The sequence below is a fragment of the Callospermophilus lateralis genome, chromosome 4, assembly GCF_048772815.1.
Source record: "Callospermophilus lateralis isolate mCalLat2 chromosome 4, mCalLat2.hap1, whole genome shotgun sequence".
Lineage (NCBI taxonomy): Eukaryota > Metazoa > Chordata > Mammalia > Rodentia > Sciuridae > Callospermophilus > Callospermophilus lateralis.
The window spans coordinates 22037139-22062311 of NC_135308.1; the positions used below are offsets into that span (position 1 = coordinate 22037139).

Consider the following 25173-nt stretch of genomic DNA (forward strand, 5'->3'; position numbering starts at 1 on the left):
AACATATGCAAAACAATATAATGTCTAACTTTAGCAAATTTGCTAAAGTACTGACAACAAATCAATGTTCTGGAAATTCTTATTTTAGCAACTGTCTAGAAGTTAACTTCTAGAAAATTCAGCCTGATACAATGAAATCATTCATCACAATTATACAATATAATTTTTCCATTTTTGAAGCAAAACATAAATATATTTGTGTCATTCACAAAATGTCTATATACTAAAATTGATATGGCCTATAAAGGTAGCTAATATAGACGATTCATACCCTTTAGATAAACCAATTGGGCACACATTGTTCTTTTCAAACATTTATATAAAGAAGGAAATCAACATTGGTAGCATCAGTAGGTTTGATTAGCAAGTGTCACCCAGGTAGTATGATTGTCTTATCAATAGCTAAAGTATGACTTGATTCTAATCACCATTATAACTGAACAATCTCTAAATTATACCACAAGTTGTAACCCTCCATCCACTACTAGAACATGTCCTGTAATATATGGTGATTCTAAAAGAAACACAATTGCATGTGCCACCTCAATGGTTTCTCCAAACCTTCCAAGAGGAATGCTTTTCTTTAACTGTTCTTCTTTCAAGTCTTTCGTCATATCTGTATGAACAAATCCTAAAACAGAAGTGGTCATTCAGAAACTCTTCAAATTATACTGTTTTATTGTGTGTAGCACATATGAATATATTATAACAAATCCCACTGTTATATATAATTATAATAAGTCAATAAAAATGATTATTCAGTTGAAGAGAGGAGACACTAAGATATTTGCTCAATTTTGAAAAAATGAATTTTCACCTGAAAATGAGATGAATAAACCTTGTTTTGGAGATACAGTTTTGCTATCAATTAAATAAACACTCTACAATTTTACTCACTTTAACTCAATCAACATTTACTGAACACTAAAATATATGATCTCCAAGTATACGGCCAAACTCTTAGCAAAATGAAAAGATAAGCTCATATAATGTCATGGGTGGATACAGACATGAATAAAACAAAATTCCATTCCTTTGGAAACCTATAATTCATGGAGGAAACAATCACTTATATACACAATTATGGTGTAAGGAAGCCTGGTGAGTATCCTTATAGAGGTATAAATAAAAGGCCACAGAAATGATTAAATTTCATTTGAGTGGGAATAAAAGAGTGAGAAGTTGTGTTGAGGGAAGACAGGCATCAAAAAAATGGTCACATGAACCAATTTGGCAATTCTGATAAGAACTAGTCAGTTCCATTTGCTATGGCCAAGATAATTGATAATTAGAAAGTCCAAAGTTTCCAATACCTGTATAAGAACAAAATCTGGTAGTCATATCCAATTCCAATGTGAGTATACTCATAAAAATCAAAATTTAAATTGGTATAGGTATGCAATAAAGCTTGCAGAGAACACTTAAAATATAAAGTTCCACAGTATAAAGTACTATATATTATATTAAGCAACCAATTTTAAATGATAACTGATATATTAAGAAAAAAACATAGATTTGTTAAGAAAATATAAGATTAATCTGAGACATACAACTACATGTTACTAATAAAATGCTTAACCCACAATCAATATTTTATATAGTACTCAATCTTTTAGGTTTTTAAAAAGAAAGTAAATATTAATCTACATGAAAGCAACAGTAGTTAGTAGTAGTTAGGTCACAAAAATAGATGGACTAAAAATTAGATGTGCTACTTGATTGTTCAGTGTGCAATCTTAATAATATAGTTTTCAAATTGGCTTTATGTTAAACTAATCATACATAAAATCAACCTAAATATAACTGTCATTGAAAGTATCATAATAAATGTGAATTAAATACTGTCTTAAGAATCAATTAGGCCACTAGTTTATTATACAGACCTATGAAATTTACCTTAGGTTTTAACTTAAAAATAGCTAATATTTTCTTAAAAGTATTGTGAGAAATATTCATAGATTTACTATCATGAAGTCTATGACAGTGTCAGATTGTTAGGGAAAACCTAGAAACAAGCTAACAATAAACTAGTTAAATAAACCATTATATCCACATAATAGAAAAATATGCAGGTATTAACAAATGATGCTATAGAATAATATAAAATGAATGAAAATTGTATATTTAAAGGAAATCATACATGAACTCAGTTATATCACTATTAAAAACAAAAACCAGGCACAGTGGCACACACCTGTAATCCCAGAGGCTCAGGAGGATAAGGTAGGAGGATCAAAAGTTCAGAGCCAGCCTCAGCATCTTAGTGAGACCCTAAGCAACTTAGCAAGTTGGTGACTCAAAATAAAATATAAAAAGGGCTGGGGATGTGGCTCAAAAAAAGGCTAATATATACTATTAACTAAGAAACTATGTGCCAAAATAGTGGTTATCATTAAATACCAGAATTACAAGTGAGGATTATTTTCTTTGTACTTTTGGGTTTTTTTCAAGTTGTCCACAACAAGTACATATTATTTTTGCATTCATACAAAAAGCTTTCAAATAGCAAGGTACAGTGCTGCATGCCTATAGTCCCAGCCACCCAGGAGGTTACAGCAAGAGGATTGCTTGAGTCCAGGAGTTCAAGATCAGCCTAAGTGACACACCCTGTCTCAAAAACAGTTATGAAAAAATATATGCACACAATACTAATTTCAGATGGTCTGTAATAAGGGCCAAAAATAACAAAACTAATTTAGTATTATTTGTGTGTTTCAGTGAGAGATTGTATTGTGAAATAAAAAACTCTTCTGCCACAAAATTTCATCACATATATTTGAAAAGTTAGCAATATTACTTAAATTTCTTTCATCAAGAACAATGAAAGAAAGGAAGAATAAAAGGAGAAGCAGAGCCAGGCTCAGTGGTAAACGCCTGTAATCCCAGCAGCTCAGGAGGCTGAGACAGGAGGATTGTGAGTTCAAATTCAGCCTCAGCAATGGTGAGGCACTAAGCAACTCAAAATAAAATACAAAATAGGGCTGGGATGTGGCTCTGTGGTCAAGTGCACCTGAGTTCAATCCCCAGTACCAAAAAAAAAAAAAAAGGGAAAAACAGTTGACACAGTTAATAATTAGCCTCTGCAGAATTTCAAGGGAACTGTAAATTAATATACAGTGAAGAGTCATAACAAACAATATGCCATCCAATCATGTTAAGAACAATATGATGAGGGCTCTTGATATCCAAAGCTTTCAGTGTTTGAACACACTTACTTTCCAAGGTGCCTCTCCCTGACTTATGAACAGATAGTATCCTAGAAGGAAAACTCACATTTATTGAATAAATTCAAATTATGAATAAAAATAAAAAGTTTATCTAATTTTCTTAAAATTTGTGATACAGTTATCCTTTAGTTTAAGGTCTTTTTGAATTCTAATAAAATTGGCATAGAATACTTCCCAGCAACTACAAACTCTCAGCAGAAAAAATCAACTGTATGTTTTAACCTAACATGAACAGTAGAAATGATTTGCAAGAAAGATCTTGTGAACACAGGTTAGCAAATTCCAGCTTCAACTTCTAACTGGCTCTGGTAGCATTTTGTCAAAAGCAGCATTTTGTGGTAAAAAGGCCACTGGATGAGGACACATTAAGCAAGATTCTGTTCCTTGCTCTACTAACAGTATTAAAACTATGACCTGAGGAAGTTATGTACTGTCTAAAATGTATGGCTGTTTTCTGTGCCCTAATGAATGAAGTCAATTAAAACTAACAGATCTCTGAGCTTATTTTTAGCTCTATTACTCTGACTGAAAGATGAAAGTATGCCTCATTAAGCAGTTTCCATGACTTGCTAACTTTACTTGAAGTTGAGGAAACTGAGCTCCCCTAAAAGGACCCTCAGTTCTTGACACTATTAGGTGTACAGCAGTTACACCTAAAGAACAAATGCTAATCTGAGTTTTCATCTATGCTGTCCTAAAAGGAACTGATCTGCCCTGCTTCTTAGTGAACATCAGTTCTGATGTTTGTCCTTTTGGAAACGAACAGTAAGGCCACACAACCTATGACAGGCCATTTGAAGGAGTTTCTACCTTGAAAATAAGCATATCTAGAACAAGGAATGAGGAACTGCAGGCAAACCTTACACAAAGAGGCTTAGGCAATGAGACAAGTTCATGGGCAATCCCAGTGAAATGTAAAGATGATCTCTTCAACACAGACATGGACTGAGGAGAGACTGTGGTTCTCAAAAACAATTACACAAGCAAAATACAGAGAACAGCCAAAGGATGACAGCTTAAATCCTTGAATAAGGTCTTAAAACTTTGAATGAGGTCTTTTAATAGTCTACATTTGGTTGCAAATCACAGATAAGGTCTGTGTCTATTTAGGTGAGATCTCTAAATATGAGTGGTACTCTCAGTCCAGCATGATTACAAGTTCAGAACTGAAATCATGGTGTTCAGCCACCCACATCATAGGAAGATTCTCCCTGCACTTATTCAACCATGGAAGATAAGAATGTTATTTCATTAGAGGAAACTAACCACAACTTCTACTCACCTATGCACAAATACATGGAATAACAAATCTCATGGAATAGCTGCTAACCATCAATGAACACTGTAATAAAAATCTAGAAGTAGTCAGGAACACTGGCACACACCTGTGATCCCCAGTAGCTCAGAAGGCTGAGGAAGGAGGATCACAAGTTCAAAGCCAGCCTCAGCAACTTAGCGAGGCCCTAACAAGTTAGTGAGACTCTGTCTCAAAATAAAAAATGAAAAGGGCTGGGGACCTAGCTCAATGGACCTAAGCACCCCTGGGTTCAATCTCAATACCAAAAAAAAAAAAAAAAAAAGTCTAAAAGTAAAGAGAGGCCAAGTTGATAGGAAGGGATAAATCCATACATCAATATATATTGGGTTTTCCCTCTTAGATTATGTTTGATATAAAGGACAAGAACATATCAAGACTTTCTTTCATCATTATTGACAGCCTTTTCTAAATAATAGACTTTATTTTAGAACAACTTTAGGCTTATAGAAAAACTGAGCAGAAAGGACAGGAAGTTATATCTACAAGCCCCCTTATCACACTGCCCTCCCCAATTTCCCCTATTATTAACATCTTACCTTAGTGTTAACTGAACCAACTAGTTGAACCAATATTGATAAGTAAAATCCATAGTTTTACTTCTGGGTTCACAGGTTATACAGTTAGTTCTACAGGCTTTGACAAATGCATGTCATGATATCCACCATTATAGTATCATACAGAATAGTTTCACTAAAAGCCCTAATCTTTCTGCAGCTTTTCAAACCTCATTTATCTATCCCAGTTCATCTGAAATAAAAGCAAAAATGTGAAGCTAGTCTCTAATGGTAAGTTACTCTGGGCTCTACCTACCAAATACGTCATTTTATACTGAACTTATAAACTATGATCCTCACTCATAAACATATTCACAACCTAAGACATGTTATAAAAGAAACTTCCTGGGTTCTATACCACATACACAGGCCTGAGGAGAGATATGAGTAGTCCTTAAACATCCCACACATCTATCTTTGTGCTTGTATCACTTTCTAGTTCATGCTTTCTTTCTGTGCACCAAAAGACTCTCTCCAATCTTTCACTTTTAATTTGTAAAATTCTAGGAATTTTGTTACACTCCCCCTTTTCCAAGGCAAATACTACAGTGACTTTCAAGCTGAGCTATAAAAAGTAATCACTACCAGTAGGTGCCACTGTCCAACAAATGATGCTGCTGCATTACTTCACTGAACAGTTAGAAGTTTCCAACTGGCTACAAAACAATCATTCCTTAAATCAGTAAATTGATAACTGAAATGACAAGCCCTCAACCAACTAAGAACATTTCCATTTTCCTACTATAGATTTAATGATATACCCAATACACCTTTGCGGGGTGCTGGGGATTGTGCACAGGCTTTGCACATGATAGCCAAGTGCTCTAATACTGAGCCACACTCCCTACACCAAACTTTTTTCAACATGAACTCTTCAGGAAGAAGACTACTGCTGCTCATAAAAACTGCATGGCTCTTGTCCAATGAGAATTTACATTTCATAAATTCTGAGGGAAACATATTTCATACATCCACTTCTGTCTAGCCACATGGCATAAATAAACAGCAACATCTCATTTCCATATTACTAAGTCACTATTTCAGTTTTTGACATGTTTATACACAACAAACTTTATATTTAAATTAGATACCAGGATTTTATCTATCACCAGTATAGTCTGAGTACCCTTATCAGAAATAGTTAGAGCCAGTGACAGGCAACATGACACAACCCTGAAACCCCAGCTACTCAGAGACTTAGGCAGGAGGACAGCAGGTTGGAGGCCAGCCTCAGCAACTTAGTGAGTGAGTCCTTGAATGCCACATAAAAAAATTAAAAAGGTTGGGGATATAGTTCAGTGGTAGAGCACCCTACACTGAGTACTGAGGGGAAAAAAACACTTCCGACCAGAAGTATCCCAAATTTTAGATTTCTTCAGATTTGGAAATCTTTGTACAAATGTGAGACACCCTGGGAATGGGCCTCAAGTTTAAACATAAAATTTGTTTATGTTTCATATATACCTCATACACATCCTGTAATAATTTTATAAAATGTTGTTGGTGCACTCATACTTTGACTGCAACTGATCACACAACATTGTGTGGAATTTTTTCACCATATCAGCACTCAAAAAAGTTTTAAATTTTGGTGCACTTCAGATTTTCAGATTAGGATCCATAACCCATATTATCAAGTATGGCATGTGGCACTATATAACAGACCTAAAAGTTCAGATGTCCATTCTCTGCCGTATATTTCTAGGATCTGAGAAGAACTCAACCCTAGACACTTCTTTAAGGAAGAAGAAACAAGGGTCTTGCCAAAAACTAGATCAAGATTTTAATCAGAACAGGGCTAGGGCTATAGCTCAGTTGGTAGAGTGCTTGCCTAGCACATGTGAGGCACTGGGTTTGATCCTTAGCACCACATAAAAATGAAATAAAGGTACTGTGTCCATCTGCTATAAAAAACACTTTTTATTGGTTGTTCAAAACATTACAAAGCTCATGACATATCATCTTTCATACATTTTTAAAAAGATTTTAACCAGAACAAATTTGCATGTCTTACTGTTATGCTTATGGGTGGAACAGTGTAAGAAATAAACACCAAGCAAAATAGCACCTAAAAACACCCAGAGTAACACCTGCTCTGAGCAGACTGTCATGCATATGTTTGTCAACAAGATTATCTCATAAGTGGTAAATACAAAAGCTCTTCAACTTAAAAATAACAGTAGCAAAACACTTAAGCACCCAATAGAAATAAATTCAATGTATCACTACTTGTCAAATTAAAAAGGCATAGATCCTCCAAGCCTTGGCAATTCTATTTTCCAGATTACAATCATTCACTTGCAAATATGCAAGATAAATTATGCACAAGTATTGTCACTGCATTTTTAGTTGCAACAGAAAAAGATCAGAAGCAACCTAAATGTCCATCAAGTGGCAATAGGTTAAACAAGATAGGTATATCCCCTAAAACATTATTAGGGTACACCTAATTAAAAACAGACACTATGATCTTTTAGTTCAGCCATTAAAAGTGATGATGCAGCAATCACAAAATTCCAACTATTTTATGATTCCATGTATATAAAATGTCCAAAATAGGCCAATCTAGAGAGATAGAAAGTAGTTTAAGATTGCAAGGAGCTGGGGAAACTGGAGAGAAATGGGGACTAAGGGGCAAAGTATTTCTTTGGGGATTATGCAAATGTTCTAAAATTTATTTAGGTAATAATTGAACAACTATGTGACCATATTAAAACCACGAAGTTGTACACATAAAAATGAGTGAAATGTATGGGACATGACTTACATTTCCATAAAGCTGTTATTTTAAAAAGTGAAGTAGAAGGGTAGGGATTTTAATAAAAACAACTTATCTTCCAAAACAAAGTGTAGTGCCTCTATATAAAATAATATGGATTCATCTCCAATATATATTGTTCCATGAATAAAACAAGAACATTTGACTAGTATAATACAATTTGTTTTTAGAGACACACACACACACACACACACACACACACACACACACACACATTTATTGGCTTATACATGAAATACAGAAGAAACTATTAACAGTGATGATCTTAAGGAAAGAAATGATGTCTAGACAAGACTGACTCACTTTTCACTCTATGGCTTTCTGTATTACTAAATCTCGTACAATATGTACAAATTATTTTAAACATTTTTAAGTAATGTATCTATTACAGGTTCAATTTATCAAGTATTCTGTTTCCCATACTTTAATATTTTCCAACTAGTAAGATTTATCCATGATGAGTTTATTTTATAAAGTAATATCAAAGTTTAGAAAGTATTGATCTTTAAAACAGTCAATAATATTGGGCAATGAATAATGTCATAATTTATTTCTTGTTCCTTGGTTTTCTTGTTATAATCTGCTTTTTAACTATTTCCCTACTATCTGGAACCTCCATTTTAAGGTGCCCAGGAAAATTATTTGTTTCTTTTTATGTCAGCTAACTCTTACATTTGTTAGCTCTGTTAAAAGATTTGCTAAGGAATCTGGTTGAAATTACTATGTAAATAAGGTTAATAATCCATGGAATTGATTCATTCTATTTCAATTTGTACTTTGCCTGTGACCAATGAAGCATATTTATACTACGAAATCTGCTAGATAAAATTTAACCAATATAATGTAATAAAGGTCACCCTATTAAAATGACCACATTTTTAGCAACAGGTTTTTATCCACAGTATTAACTGCACTGGAAAGTAAGTTAAGAAAGGGTATACCACACTTCCCTAACACTCTTTGTATACAAACTGGATTCCCACTATTTAGCTTATTGTCTTGACAATTAATTCACTCTAGACAAAATTAAACCATCCTTCTTCAGCATTTCCACTGCACCTACACATAACTTTACTTTCAGTTCATCACGATGTTGTAATTATTTGTTTATATGTCTGTCTTTCCCAAGATGCCTAGCTCCCTGTGATGGAAATACTTATCTTTGAAACTTCAGGAACTAACACAGTCCCTGCACACAGGAAGCCACTTCAGGAAGTTGGCTGCATGAGTTACTGTGACTTAGAAACACTTGCTTACCCCTACACTACACAGCTTTTAAAATATCATGAAGCAGAATTCACTTTTCATTGCCTACACTTTTTACAATCCTGAAAAGAAGAAGATATATGTAGTTGCAAATCAAAAATAATTTATACCACAGATGATTATCTAAGCTAATACTAAAATCAATCAGCTCACATAAAGCACACACAAATAGAAAGCAATGCCAAGATAATGAAATAAAAATGCAGCTTTTGGAATTTTTTCAAAAAATGGGTGCATCTGAATTATAGTCAGTTATCAAATGTTCATGGATTTGGAATGTCTGAATTTAGCAAGTCTTTGTGCCTAAACAATGAACTGGGATAAAGGACACTAAAAGGATTAACAGGTCATTTTGATAAATCAGGGATACCTGCTGCTCAACATCAAATGTCAAATAAAACGCCAACTTTAGGGTCAAAGCTGGGGAAAGATTAGTGACTGCAAAGGGAACGATCTGCTGCAGCCCACTTTTCTTACAAACAACAAGTGACCCAAAATAAACTTTTTTACATAAGTAATGAATTCTTAAATATTTATAGAAAACTAAGACAAAGATTTCAAGGCTAACTGGCAAAGGTATATGAAAACACTACATTTATTCAAATAAACACTTAACAAAAATCTAGCATGGCAGCTAATGAGTTATAATGTGGATCTGAGTTTTAATACCTTTTTACTATACTCTTCACTAATCTAGGCAATTTTATTAATTAGTCACTTAACAAAAGGCAAATAATATAAAAGTAAAAATAAAAAATTGGAATGGTCCAGGTAATTTATGTAGACAGAGTAGCAAAATAACAAAATAACTTCAATTTTTTAATATTATAAGGGAAATCTTAGGGGGCTTTAAAGTTTCCCATAAATTAGTAATGCAATTAGGTAAGTCACTCCAAATCCTAGGCTCAGTTTTCTAAACTATAAAACTGCCTAGAATAAGTGATCTCTAAGATCCTCTTTACTTTAAGTTGTTCCATAATTAGTATAATTTTTTTTAAAATACATATTTTAAATAAAATATGAAATACAAAGATTTTTTTTCTTGTCACCAGTTCATTACTTGATTCTTTTCACAATCATCTCAAAACTACTCTACCCAGATGGCAATCAATCACTACTCATAGATGGACAAATTAATGGCTTCTCTAGAAAAAAAAAATCATAATCATTATTTTAATAAAACATTTTGGGGGTGGGATTGTGGTTCAGTGGTAGAGTACTAGCATGTGTGAGGCACTGGGTTTGATCCTCAGCACCACATCAAAGTAAATAAAATAAAGATATTGTGTCCTTCTACAACTAAAAAAAAAATTTTTAATAAATAAATAAAAAGAGACCGGAGCAGGAAGCCGCGACAGCCGCCCAGCCAGACCGGAGCAGGAAGCCGCGACAGCCGCCCAGCCAGACCGGAGCAGGAAGCCGCGACAGCCGCCCAGCCAGACCGGAGCAGGAAGGCGCCAGCCGCTCAGCCAGACCGGAGGAGGAAGTCCGGTCCCGCCCCGAGCGCTAGTCTCCAGGAAGCCCATCAACCCTTAAAACCCATCAAAGTGGGTGTGGCTACCAGCACAGTTGCGGCTGATCCAGGTACCCGGTTTCCAACTCCCCCACCCTTAGCTGAGATAACTCAAAATATTTCCCACAAGCTTTTGGGGATTGTAGCTATCAACACAAAACAACAACTGTAGAGGCACCTGGTTTCTACCTCAGAGACTAGAGTAGGGAAGATACAGGTGGAAGCTCATTTCCCTTCACACTGGCTATACCCACCACCCTGAATACAGAGGCTCAAACTAGGAATAGACAACGCCACCTACTGGAAGCAAGGAAAACAGTGTTCTGAGAGACTATTTTTTTTTTCCTCTCTTTCTCTTTTCTTCTCTCTCTTCCACAACTTCAGCATATGTGAAACCAAGAACTGAGCATGAACAACTGAATTACCAAAGTAATATAATATAGAGGAACTGCATATACCCCACCTCCCCCCTATTTTTTTTTCTGTATTTCTATCTTACTTCCCTTTCCCTTCTCTTATTTCTCTTTTCTTCCTTGTTATTTCTTTTCTTTTCTTTTTCTTTTTTTAATTCATATTCTCTCTATACCACTTTCAATCTCCTAACTTTTGCTATCTATACATAGGGTAACTATCTAAATAGGAGGTTGAGTCTATACATTCTTCCATAAATTACCAGTCGAGTGGTTAGAGTTCTCCAAAGGTGCTAAGTTAGTTTAACCTCATTCCCTCACTCCTTTCTCTTTAAGTATAACATCCTTCGTCTGAAATTAAGTTTTCTATATGCCACCAGATATGGTACGCCTTTTATGAAACTAAGGAATATATTCTTAAGTAATAATTAAATCCAATATCTATAGTCTTAGAATCTAACTATAAATGTATTAATAATGAAAACTTGTCCTTAGATAATGTACTGTTGATATTGGGATCTGTTAACATTGTCTTTCTCCGCAAAAGAGGGATATTGGAGCTATTCAAGAACAATACAAATATATAAGGGGAAAAACATTAACTCAACAGTTTCACAAAGCTAGAAAGAATCATGAGCAGTATGAAAAGACAAGGAAAGAAAGGACCACAAACAATACAGGTCAATTCAACATTAGATGAGGTAATATTTGCAGCTGATGGAATGTCAGACAAAGAGTTCAGGATATACATGCTTCAGATGATCTGGAGTCTCAAGGAAGACATTATTCATCAAATTCAGACAATGAAAAATCACTTTGACAATGAATTACATAAACAAATCCAAGAAGCAAAAGATCAACTCTATAGGGAGATAGAGGATATAAAAAACAAACAAACAGAAATCCTGGAAATGCAGGAAACAATAAACCAAATTAAAAACTCAAATGAGAGTATTACCAGCAGAGTAGAACACTTGGAAGATAGAACTTCAGACAACGAAGACAAAGTTTTTCAACTTGAAAAGAACATAGACAGCTCAGCGAGAATGTTAAGAAATCATGAGCAGAACATCCAAGAATTATGGGATAACATTAAGAAACCAAACCTAAGAGTTATTGGGATACAAGAGGGTACAGAGGTCCAAACCAAGGGAATGAGCAATCTATTCAATGAAATAATACTAGAAAACTTCCCAGACTTAAAGAATGAAAAAGAAATTCAAATACTAGAAGCCTACAGGACACTGAATATACAAAACCATAAGAGATCCACACCAAGACAAATAATAATGAAGATGCCCAACATACAGAAAAGGAGAGAATCTTAAAGCCACAAGAGAGAGGAAGCAGATTACATTTAGGGGTAAACCAATCAGGATAACTGCTGATCTTTCAACACAGACTCTGAAAGCTAGAAGATCCTGGAACAACATATTTCAAACGCTGAAAGAAAAAGGGTTCCAACCAAGAATCATGTATCCACTGAAATTAAGCTTCAGGATTGAAGATGAAATAAAAATCTTCCACGATAAGCAAAAGTTAAAAGAATTTGCAGCTAGAAAACCAGCTCTTCAAAACATCCTTGGCAAAACATTACAGGAAGAGGAAATGAAACATAACAATGAAAACCAACAACGGGAGGGAGCACAATACAGGAAAAACTAAGCATAGAGGAAAAACAAATCATGTTAAGTATTGTACATAACCAAATATGGCTGGAAATACAAACCATATCTCAATAGTAACCCTAAATGTTAATGGCTTAAATGCACCAATCAAAAGACATAGGCTAGTAGAATGGATTAAAAAAAAAGATCCAACAATATGCTGCCTACAGGAGACTCATCTGATAGGAAAAGACATACACAGACTGAAGGTGAAAGGTTGGGAAAAATCAAATCACTCATACGGACCCCGGAAGCAAGCAGGGGTGTCCATACTTGTATCAAATAAAATAGACTTCAAGCCAAAGTTAATCAAAAGGGATAAACAAGGACACTACATACTGCTCAAGGGAACCATACACCAACAAGACTTGACGATCATTAATATATATGCCCCAAACAATGGTGCAGCTACGTTCATCAAACAAACTCTTCTCAAGCTCAAGAGTCTAATAGACCACAAAACAATAATCATGGGAGATTTTAACACACCTCTCTCACCAATGGACAGATCTTCCAAACAAAAATTGAATAAAGAAAACATAGAGCTCAATAATACAATTAATAACTTGGACTTAATTGATATATACAGAATATACCACCCAACATCAAGCGGATACACTTTCTTCTCAGCAGCACATGGATCCTTCTCAAAAACAGACCATATATTATGTCACAGGGCAAAGCTTAGCAATTACAAAGGAGTTGAGATACTACCATGCATTTTATCTGATCATAATGGAATGAAATTGGAAGTCAATAATAAAATAAGAAAGGAAAAACCCTACATCAAATGGAGATTAAACAATATGCTACTGAATGAACAAAGGGTTACAGAAGACATCAAAGAGGAAATTAAAAAATTCTTAGAGGTAAACGAAAAGTCAGAAACAACATATCAAAATCTTTGGGACACTATGAAAGCAGTACTAAGAGGAAAATTCATTTCATGGAGTTCATTCCTTAAAAGAAGGAAAAGCCAACAAATAAATGACCTCATACTACACCTCGAAGCCTTAGAAAAAGAAGAACAAATCAGCAGCAAATACAGTAGAAGGCAAGAAATAATTAAAATTAGAGCAGAAATCAATGAAATCGAAACAAAAGAAACAATCGAAAAAATTGACAAAACTAAAAGTTGGTTCTTTGAAAAAATAAATAAGATTGATAGACCACTAACCACACTAACAAAGAGAAGAAGAAAGAAAACCCAAATTACTAGCTTACGGGATGAAAAAGGCAACATCACAACAGACAATTCAGAAATACAGACGATAATTAGAAATTATTTTGAAACCCTATACTCTAATAAAATAGAAGATAGTGAAGGCATAGATAAATTCCTTGAGACATATGAACTACCCAGATTGAATCAGGAAGATATAAACAACCTAAACAGATCAATATCAAGGGAGGAAATAGAAGAAGCCATCAAAAGACTACCAACCAAGAAAAGCCCAGGAACGGATGGATATACAGCAGAGTTTTACAAAACCTTTAAAGAGGAACTAATACCAATACTCCATAATCTATTTCAGGAGATAGAAAAAGAGGGAGAACTCCCAAATTCATTCTATGAGGCCAATATCACCCTGATTCCCAAACCAGAGAAGGACACCTCAAAGAAAGAAAACTACAGACCAATATCCCTAATGAATTTAGATGCAAAAATCCTCAATAAAATTCTGGCAAATCGTATACAAAAACATATCAAAAAGATTGTGCACCATGATCAAGTAGGATTCATCCCTGGGATGCAAGGCTGGTTCAATATACGGAAATCAATAAACGTTATTCACCACATCAATACACTTAAAGATAAGAACCATATGATCATCTCAGTGGACGCAGAAAAAGCATTCGACAAAGTACAGCATCCCTTTATGTTCAAAACATTAGAAAAACTAGGGATAACAGGAACTTACCTCAAAATTATAAAAGCTATATATGCTAAGCCTCAGGCTAGCATCATTCTAAATGGAAAAAAACTGAAGGCATTCCCTCTAAAATCTGGAACAAGACAGGGATGCCCTCTCTCACCACTTCTATTCAATATAGTTCTCGAAACACTGGCCAGAGCAATTAGACAGACGAAAGAAATTAAAGGCATAAAAATAGGAAAAGAAGAACTTAAATTATCACTATTTGCGGATGATATGATCCTATACCTAGAAGACACAAAAGGGTCTACAAAGAAACTACTAGAGCTAATAAATGAATTCAGCAAAGTGGCTGGATATAAAATCAACACGCATAAATCAAAGGCATTCCTGTATATCAGCGACAAATCTTCTGAACTGGAAATGAGGACATCTACCCCATTCACAATATCCTCAAAAAAAATAAAATACTTGGGAATCAACCTAACAAAAGAGGTGAAAGATTTATACAATGAAAACTACAGAACCCTAAAGAGAGAAATAGAAGAAGATCTCAGAAGATGGAAAAATATACCCTGTTCATGGATAGGCAGAACTAACATCATCAAAATGGCAATATTACCAAAAGTTCTCTATAGGTTCAATGCAATGCCAATCAAAATCCCAATGGCATTTCTTGTAGAAATAGATAAAGCAATCATGAAATTCATATGGAAAAATAAAAGACCCAGAATAGCAAAAGCAATTCTAAGCAGGAAGTGTGAATCAGGAGGTGTAGCGATACCAGATTTCAAACTGTACTACAAAGCAATAGTAACAAAAACAGCATGGTACTGGTACCAAAACAGGCGGGTGGACCAATGGTATAGAATAGAGGACACAGAAACCAATCCACAAAATTACAACTATCTTATATTCGATAAAGGGGCTAAAAGCATGCAATGGAGGAAGGATAGCATCTTCAACAAATGGTGCTGGGAAAACTGGAAATCCATATGCAATAAAATGAAACTGAATCCCCTCCTCTAGCCATGCACAAAAGTTAACTCAAAATGGATCAAGGACCTTGATATCAAATCAGAGACTATGCGTCTGATAGATGAAAAGGTTGGCTCCGATCTACATATTGTGGGGTCGGGCTCCAAATTCCTTAATAGGACACCCATAGCATAAGAGTTAAAAACAAGAATCAACAAATGGGACTTACTTAAACTAAAAAGTTTTTTCTCAGCAAGAGAAACAATAAGAGAGGTAAATAGGGAGCCTACATCATGGGAACAAATTTTTACTCCTCACACTTCAGATAGAGCCCTAATATCCAGAGTATACAAAGAACTCAAAAAATTAAACAATAAGAAAACAAATAACCCAATCAACAAATGGGCCAAAGACCTGAACAGACACTTCTCAGAGGAGGACATACAATCAATCAACAAGTACATGAAAAAATGCTCACCATCTCTAGCAGTCAGAGAAATGCAAATCAAAACCACCCTAAGATACCATCTCACTCCAGTAAGATTGGCAGCCATTATGAAGTCGAACAATAACAAGTGCTGGCGAGGATGTGGGGAAAAGGGTACTCTTGTACATTGCTGGTGGGACTGCAAAATGGTGAGGCCAATATGGAAAGCAGTATGGAGATTCCTGGGAAAGCTGGGAATGGAACCACCATTTGACCCAGCTATTGCCCTTCTCGGACTATTCCCTGAAGACCTCAAAAGAGCGTACTAAAGGGATACTGCCACATCGATGTTCATAGCAGCACAATTCACAATAGCTAGACTGTGGAACCAACCCCGATGCCCCTCAATAGATGAATGGATAAAAAAAAATGTGGCATTTATACACAATGGAGTACTACGCAGCACTAAGAAATGACAAAATCATGGAATTTGCAGGGAAATGGATGGCACTAGAGCAGATTATGCTAAGTGAAGCTAGCCAATCCCTAAAAAACAAATGCCAAATGTCTTCTTTGATATAATGAGAGCAACCAAGAACAGAGCAGGGAGGAAGAGCAGGAGGAAAAGATTAACATTAAGCAGAGTCATGAAGTGGGAGGGAAAGGGAGAGAAAAGGGAAATTGCTTGGAAATGGAAGGAGACCCTCATTGTTATACAAAATTACATATAAGAGTTTGTGAGGGGAATGGGAAAAAAAATAAGGAGAGAAATGAATTACAGTAGATGGGGTAGAGAGAGAAGATGGGAGGGGAGGGGAGGGGAGGGGGGATAGTAGAGGATAGGAAAGGTAGCAGAATACAACAGTTACTATTATGGTATTATGTAAAAATGTGGATGTGTAACCGATGTGATTCTGAAATCTTTGTAATGTTTTGAATAACCAATAAAAAAATAAAATTAAAAAAATAAATAAATAAATAAATAAATAAAAAGGTTTTACTGACCTGGTGCAACTACATTCACTCTAATTTTCTTTCGTGCTACCTCTTTAGCAAGTGCACGTGAAAATCCAACCAATCCTCCTTTACTGGCACTATACACAGACTGGCCAGAATTGCCTTTTAAACCGATAATACTTCCTAGAAGAAAAGAAAGTAAGAAAATTCAAACCAATTCATAGGAATTATATAAAAAATTCAGATAATTTATAGTAAACAAATAAAAAAGGTAAAACACTTTTATCTTATCCTTTACTCACATTAGTAATTCTACCCACTGTCATTTGAGTAGTAAGACTTTAAGAATCCAAGTATGCTCCAGACAAACACAGAAAATAAGATAGGAATGAAGCTGGTGTAAAACCACAAGTGCCAAGTAGGAGGCTTGCAAGCCAATCTAGAATGCAAAGCATTCCAATCTCTGAGTAGGTCAGCTATAATGAAAATTCTGTGGCTTATAATGGCTTCCAGTAGGAAGAGATTGAAGCCAGAAAAAGTCTAATTAATTTTACCTTTCTACAACTAGATGTAAGGAAATACTTCTACCTAAATTCATCTGAAGATAAATCTCACTAAATTAGAACTACTGTTGATCTAAACTTACCAGTTCCACTTCAATTATAACTTTTCATAAATGTGCAATTTTGTTGCTTTCAGTGATATAACTTGTACTGCCTACTAAAGATTCTTAGGTGTGGGAGACCAACCTTGCACGTGACTGGGTCACACTCCCCGGCTGGGTGCTGAGGCGCTCAGTCACAGAAATGTGGCAGAGCTTCCCCCACCCTTCTTGGGTTCGAGGGTCGGTGTCTTGTGCATGTGTGTGTCTTGCTACAGCCCCATGGGTGAAGCTATGCTCACCTGTTCCTTTGTAATATAACTTCTTGCCCTGTTTAGGATAGAATCTTCTATTAAAGTGCCTTGTGTGTGTCCCCTTCTCTTACTGTACCCTAGGGTATGGCCTACCCAGATATCAGTCAACCTGCTGACAGTGGACATCATGAGGACAGACTCAGCCCCCTGAAACCTGACACCTTGCCTCATTTGAATAGCTTCTCCTCAATAAAAGGGGTCAGCATGTGCTCTTGCTCTCTCTTCCTGCGGACCCTTAAGGTCAGAGGAGCGTCACAGCAACCCCAAAGAAAAGGTATTTATGTCTCTTGTGTGGTTATTTTATGCAGCCCAGTCAGCCCAATTCAACTGGAGTGACCCCTGAGCCTTTTAGTCTCCAAGAACAGAAACCTGGCACTTAGGTGACTTCATTTAAAGAATATGTAATTTATATTTATATAAGTCATAAATTATATTATTTATAATTCAAAATATCAGCTATATGCAAATAATTGCTTGCAAAACAGAAGTGGGGAAGTAATTTTCTGCACCACTGACCTGTATTTATGATACAAAAATTAAACAAGCTCACAAAAATTTTTAAGTAATTTTACTTTAGAAAAAGAAAACATCACCAGGGGCAGTGGTGCATGCCTATAATCCCAGTGGTGCAGGAGGATCCTGAGTTCAAAGCCAGCCTCAGCAACTTAGTGAGGCCCTAAGCAACTCAGCAGGACCTTGTCTCTAAAGAAAATGTTAAAAAGGGCTAAGGATATGCCTCTGGATTCAATAGCTGGTACCCAAAAGAAAGAAAAAAAAAATCCATTTTTTCTATTATAATCAAATCCAATATTAAAAATTTACCTACATTATACAGTCATGCATCGCTTAATGACAGGCACATACAGAGTAACCACTGTTAGGTGATTTCATAGTCATGCAAACATCAGAGAGTTCACTTACACAAAATAAGATGGTAGAGCCTACTACACACCCCAAGCTACATGGTACAGTCTATTGCTCCTAGGCTACAAACCTGTACAGCATGTTACTGTCCTAGATACAGCAGGCAATTGTAAAGTATTTGTGTAATGATAGTATTTTGTGTATTTAAACATATCTAAAGATAGAAAATGTAAAGTAAAAATACCAGGAAATATGAATTTTTCACTTCCTGTTATGGTTTGGATATAAAGTGTCCCCTGAAAAGCTCATGTTAGAAAATGCAGGAATGTTCAAAGGTCTGAAAGTGTGTCACTATAACTTCTGCAAATTTATGCAACTACTACAATAATTGTTGTTTACTACCCAGTGTCCACAATTTTTTTTAATTCTTTGTCTATATTTTTAAAATTAGGCTTCACATAAAAATTTAAATTAGGCTTTGCATAAAAATTAGGATGCCCAATTTCTCTTGAAAAATCAAAATTATTAGCAAAACTGGAACCACATTCATACACACCAAAAATTGACTAGATCTGAACACCAACTGAACCTAGATGTCTTCGGTCATTTATCACATGGCCTCTACTGCCATTGTCTAATACTTGGTGGTCAACATCTGCCCACCCCATCAGGTAGTGAATTTGTGATTCCTGTTTTACTCACTGATTAGCTAGTTAAATCTTCCCAACAGATAATACAAAGATAAATTTCATAAGTGAAAGTTACAAATTAGTGGATTAAATATGCTTATGGTAATACACAATAATTATAAACCCACAAAGATAAAAACTCACCTACATTAACAATAGACCCTCCCTGTTGTTGAATCATAGTCCTCATGGCAGCTTTACAAGTCAGCATAGAACCCAAGAGATTAGTATTAAGTTGAGATATCATATCTTCAGTTTTTGTTCTTACTAAAAGACTATCCCTACAAAAAATAAATAGCATGTAAATTAATAACAATTTTTTTTAAGTCAAGACATAGGTAACATTTTGATGGAAAGAGTGTAAGAAGTTCTTCATATCTGAGATAGAATACCTAGAGGGTACTATTTTGACCTTGGCTTGTGATAAATGATAAGCCTTTAGAAAGGATCCACTTGGAAGGTAGTTCCTACCCATTTCAATTAGAGTGACAAACATTCCAAATTGCTAAAAGTAGTACCATGTAGCCAAAATATTTTGAATAGTCTAAGCAATTGCCATTCTAAGCCTTGTTTAGCACAACAATTAGTATATTATTCTAAATTCATCTATTTTTTATAAAAGAATGCCTACCCTATAATTCCATCAGTTCATGTACTCCCCCCACAAAAAAAAATACATGTACACACACACACACACACACACACACACACACGATGACAGAATTCAGAATACTGGTTAGCTATGTGGAAGTATTGAGAAGAAACAGCCTTCAGAGTTATAGAAACATTCAATAGCTCAATATTGATGAGGATTAAAATATTAAAACTGATCAAACTAGACACTTATTTCAATATGAAAGAAAAGAATGTACAGAAAAGTTTTAAAACACACACTTTTTCTTACAAGTAAAAAAACTTAACTAATACATTAACTGATACTAATCAAAAGCCTAAATGGGTTAAAAAGAAAAAACTTAGAAATTTACTTAAATCTATGACCAACCTGTTAATACCAGCTGCATTTACCAAAAAATTTACTTGACCTAAATGTTTCTCCATCTCTTCAAACGTATTTTGAACATCATGTTCTTTAGCAACATCACAGCTAAATGCTAAATGATTTCCTACAAAACAAAGTTACATTAGAATTAATTATAACTTAAATTTTGAATCTACACAGTACACATTTGTTAAGCCCCTACTACATGGTAGGCTTGTGCTAACCCTAGAGATAAAAGATAAGTATTTCATAGGTTCCTGCTCTCACTTGTCAAATTAAACTGGGATGGGGTGGGCAGGGAATAAGAAAGTAATATAATAAAAGTTGATTTGAAAACTTTGGAAAGTTTTGTTGTTTTTTTGCAGGGCACAGTTGCACACACCTGTAATTACAGTCATCCTGGAAGCTGAGGAAGATAGCTTGAGCCCAGGAGTTCAAGGCTAGCCTGGGAAACAAAGAAACCTTGGCTTTTTTTTTTTTTTTTTTTTTTTTTTTTTTAACTGCGGATTGAACCCAGGGCCACTTTACCTCCTTCCATGCCCATCCCTTTTTATTTTGAGACAGTTCCCTCACTAAGTTGCTAAAGCTGACCCTGAACTTCAATCCTTCTGCCTCATCCTCAGGTGTCACTGACATTACAGACATATACTACAGCACCTGGCTAAGAGATCCTGGCTCTTAGATTGTTTGTTTTTGTTGTTGTTGTTGTTGTTGTTTTTTAATAAAACTTTGTTTTGAATCTATAAAATTGTGCGATCCTTTTTCAAATTTGCAGTGCTTTGTTAAGATTCATAATAATGTTTATAGCTTTAACACTAAACCTGTTATGCCCAATTCAACAGTCTTCTGGGTTCATATTCCTTGTCTGAAACTTATGTCTAATTCTTTAGGTTGAATTTGTTTCTTTAGTCCTGAGGATAAACTCCAAGGTTTCTTTTTTGTTGTTATTTTTTAAGCCCTAAAAATAAACTATTTTTGTACGTATATAATATATATATAAAAGCCTGACCATCAGTATAGATGAGACAACAAAGAAAGCCATAAAAAAAGAGCTAAAACTACAAATCATTTTTACTAAAAGTAATTGTTACCTCTCTAAAATAGCCACTTTACAAAAATTGTTTAAATGCCAAAAAATCATACTTCAAAGGAAAATAAAATATTCCCTACTTAATAATCTACCATTTTAATACATGTTCCTTGATTTATGATGGGGTTACATCTAGATAAGCCCATCATAGGGTGAAAATATCATAGGTTGAAAATGCATTTCATGCACCTAACCTTCCAAACAGGAAGCTAAGCAGTACTGTATACTGCAGAGTATGGGGTGTCTCCCCTCCTGACTGCATGGCTGCCTGGGAGCTAGGGCTTGTTGCACTGCCCGGCATCAAGAGAGTATCATCCTGCATATCACTAGCCTGGGGTAGATCCCAATTCAAAATTGTTTTGTTTTTGAAACAAGGTCTCACTCATTTGTTAGGGCCTGGCTATGTTACTGAGGCTGGCCTTGAACTTGTCATCTTCCTGCCTCAGCCTCTTGGGTCACTGGGAGTATAGGCATGTGCCATTAGGCCCAGCCATTTCAAATTTAAAGAACTGGTTTCTTTCTTTCTTTTTAATAGTTGGACACAATACCTTTATTTTATTTATTTATTTTTATGTGGTGATGAGGATCAAACCCAGGGCCTCACACATGCTAGGTTCTACTGCTGAGCCACAATCCCAGCCTGAAAGAACTGGTTTCTACTGAATGCACACCACATTTTCAACTCAGGTATATCTATACTCTAAATGGTACAATTTTTATAAACTAAAATAATTGCTTATTTTCTGCCTGATTTTGCCAAATATGTATACACTAACATTATCCCCTCATGCCTTTGGGAACAGTAAGACACCTGGGAAAAAATCACACTTTACTAATGAAAATCAGTCACGCGGGGAACACATGATTCAAGGAAATGAAATGCCCAAAAGCATCACCTGTCTCACTCCTGGCTTTCATGTGAAGACTTATTGGTCCACAATTATCCTCTAAAACTCAACTAATGGTTTTTAATCTAATCAGCAAACACCGATGGTTTAACCCAGCAAACAGCATAACCCAGCAAGGAGCACCATTTTTTCCCTCGTTGGTCATATACTGGCAATGAATATGGGCTGAAAGACTTCTTTCTTTCATGGAAATTCTCCAGTTGTAATTTTAGAGAGCCAAGTATTTTCCCAAACTAAGGAAACAATGAGTCTAAGCTGGTGGTACCAAACCTATCAGCAACTTCTTTTAAAAACAAAACACAAAACTTAACATCCCCACGATTCTATTCCTCCCAAAGCCTTCCTGATAATAAGTTACTAGTATTCTTCTCTCTTCTACTAATTGTTTCGGTCTTAGTATCTTCAAACCCTCAGACGTCATTTTTACCCTTACCATCAAGAGACTTGAGTTTGAAAAACAATAACTGACCCATTAATAAGAAAAAAAACTGAAGGTAATAAAAAGGACTGAGCCAAACAAATTCCAATTACTTACAAAATTCACAAAAAAGGGAATCAATGACTTACAATTCTTAATAGATGTAATAAAGCAAACCAGATATATCTCAAAACCGGCTGGCACCCAAAAGGGGTTTTCTCTGATGCACTGCTTTGGGCATTCACATAGGGGCAGGAACAGCTCTCAGGAAAACCAAAATGAGCTTTTTCTACCTGGCATGTCTACCTCTCCAGACTTAACCCCTGTAGCTGTAGTCAGGGATCATTCCCTGACCCCTACATAAAGTTAAGTGTAGAGTTGCTTTCTCCTACCAGCTGCCAAAACAGAGCTCCTCACTACTAGCAAAGGCTGCAGGAAAATGAAGGCTTGTACTAACAAGACTGCGACTTCTTAGTAAAATCCCCCGGCGCCCAGCCCTGGGCGGCAGGTGGCGTTGAGGCGCAAGCAGGTAGGGGTCTGCACAACAGGTCTATCCCAGGGACCCGCGGCTGAATCACCAACCCTCTGAGTCGCTCGTGTTACACACGAAGCTTCAGCCCTCGGGACTGCAGTCACGCAGCTGAACAAGCTCGGTACCTACCGCCGAGGTCACCTGCGGCGGCTTTGGCCACTTCCAGATTTCTGGCGATGATCGCCAGTCGGTAGCCTTTCTGGGCCATTAACTGGGCTACTGCCCTGCCAATACCCCGGGAACCTCCAAAAATAGCGCACACTTTGTTCATCTTGAACCCGTGAGTCCAAAACTTGGCTGGGAGCTGCCGCCCTTCTCCAGGGAACCTCGGGCTTTTAAAAAATAAATAAATACATGGATGGATAGATAAAGCCAAGCCGCAGCACAACAGCCCAGCAGACGCTAGCTCCAGCCCACAGACTCTGGCAATTTAAGAAGCCGCGAAGAGTAAGATGTAACGCGCTGACGTCAGCACGCACGCACCTCCGTCGTCAGCGTGTTGACGTCAGTACACAGGATTCCCCAAAGCAGCGCCCTACTAGAACGTGGGCGATCGAGCGCGCGGCCGGCGGAAGACTGGCCCAGACGGGCTTCGGTTGCCTGCTGGGACTTGTAGTCTTCCCGCCCGAGGGCACGGCATGGGCGCCCGCTTAGTGGGAGGTGTGCTCAACTTGCTGAGGGACGCCTCTTTCCACCCTGGGAGGTGGGAAGCTGGATTACAGCCCAGGTTACCACGCGTCCCAGTTTGCTCAGAACAGGGTTCTCAACAACATACTGCACTTTCCTCCGGAAAAGAGTAGTCAACCACCGAAGTGATCGAAGTTAGCACCCAGAATGTGTGCACTATTGAGCGTGGATGTATCAGGGCTTCAGGTGTCTACCTTTCACCCAGGCTGCAGACTTTCACTTTGGCTGCAGACCTGATTTCCTCCCTGTCGAAGAAGTGGCTCCCAGGTATCGGACTCACGCCAAAACTTCCTGCCTAGTCCTCCCCCAAGTTGGCCTTCCCACTGGCAGGCATTACCATCCATCTCAAAGGATGCTGTGAGCATGAATGCCCTGTCAGAGAACACAGAAGGAGCTCAAGAAACTTTTAAATCAATGAACAGTCTTCTTAGATGGATGAAACAAGGGTGCTATAGACAAAAATGGGTTCCTGGGGGTTTGTGGCACACGCCTGTAATTCTGGCTACTTTGGAGGCTGAGGTAAGAGGATTGCAAGTACCAGACCAGCATGAGCAAGTTAGTGAGACTCCCATCTCAAAGTAAAAAATAAAAAAGGGTGGGGATTTAGGTGGGGATTTAGCTCAATGGTAGATCCCCTCAGATTCAATCTCCAGTACCGCCAAAAAAGAGAGATGGAGGTCCTGCACCTTTAAATAAGAGGTGTTGCGTTCTCTGAGAGTTAATGAGCTTAAAAGGTGATTATTTGTTACTAATATAGTGTAAAAAAAGGAAAGTTCTTGATACAAGGTCATTGCACTAGATGTTTCAGAAAAGTATAAGCCATGGCCCTGGCCACCAAAAAACATACAACCTGCTGCAACAGAACTAATACACATGAAAACTAAGGAGTAAAGTGCAAAGTTACATTAACACAAGAACTCAGAAAAGGGTCAATGAAGATAAAAGAGTGCATGGAAAAGCTGGATTTGAGGGCTGGATGAGGTTGAAAAAAAAGAAATAAAGAGTAAAAAGACTAAGCAAGTTGAGCATTTTTTAAAAGTTTTTTTCTTTATTCCAAAAAGGATTTGAAATGGTTTGCAAGAACAAAAGAGTAAGTT

General features: G+C 36.4%; 1 protein-coding gene across 1 annotated transcript; it reads right to left on the reverse strand.

Moving 5' to 3' along the window:
* Positions 1-452: 452 nt before the first annotated feature.
* Cbr4 (carbonyl reductase 4) lies at positions 453-23817 on the reverse strand. The gene is made up of 5 exons (XM_076852355.1): positions 23519-23817; positions 20445-20565; positions 19586-19722; positions 17022-17156; positions 453-631 (listed from the first exon to the last, which is right to left on the reverse strand). Exons 1-5 carry the CDS (start codon positions 23658-23660, stop codon positions 453-455), a joined length of 714 nt encoding a protein of 237 aa, XP_076708470.1. The 5' UTR covers positions 23661-23817.
* Between the last annotated feature and the right edge of the window lie 1356 nt (positions 23818-25173).

What these genes read in the sequence shown, in the direction of transcription:
- Cbr4 (XM_076852355.1), bottom strand. Translation starts at nt 23,660, where the DNA reads ATGAACAAAGTGTGCGCTATTTTTGGAGGTTCCCGGGGTATTGGCAGG. An exon ending in CGCCGCAGGTGACCTCGGCG is followed by an intron (nt 20,566 to 23,518) that starts GTAGGTACCGAG and finishes TTTGTTTTGTAG; the next exon opens with GAAATCATTTAGCATTTAGC. An exon ending in AGTGAATGTAGTTGCACCAG is followed by an intron (nt 632 to 17,021) that starts GTCAGTAAAACC and finishes CTTCTGTTTTAG; the next exon opens with GATTTGTTCATACAGATATG.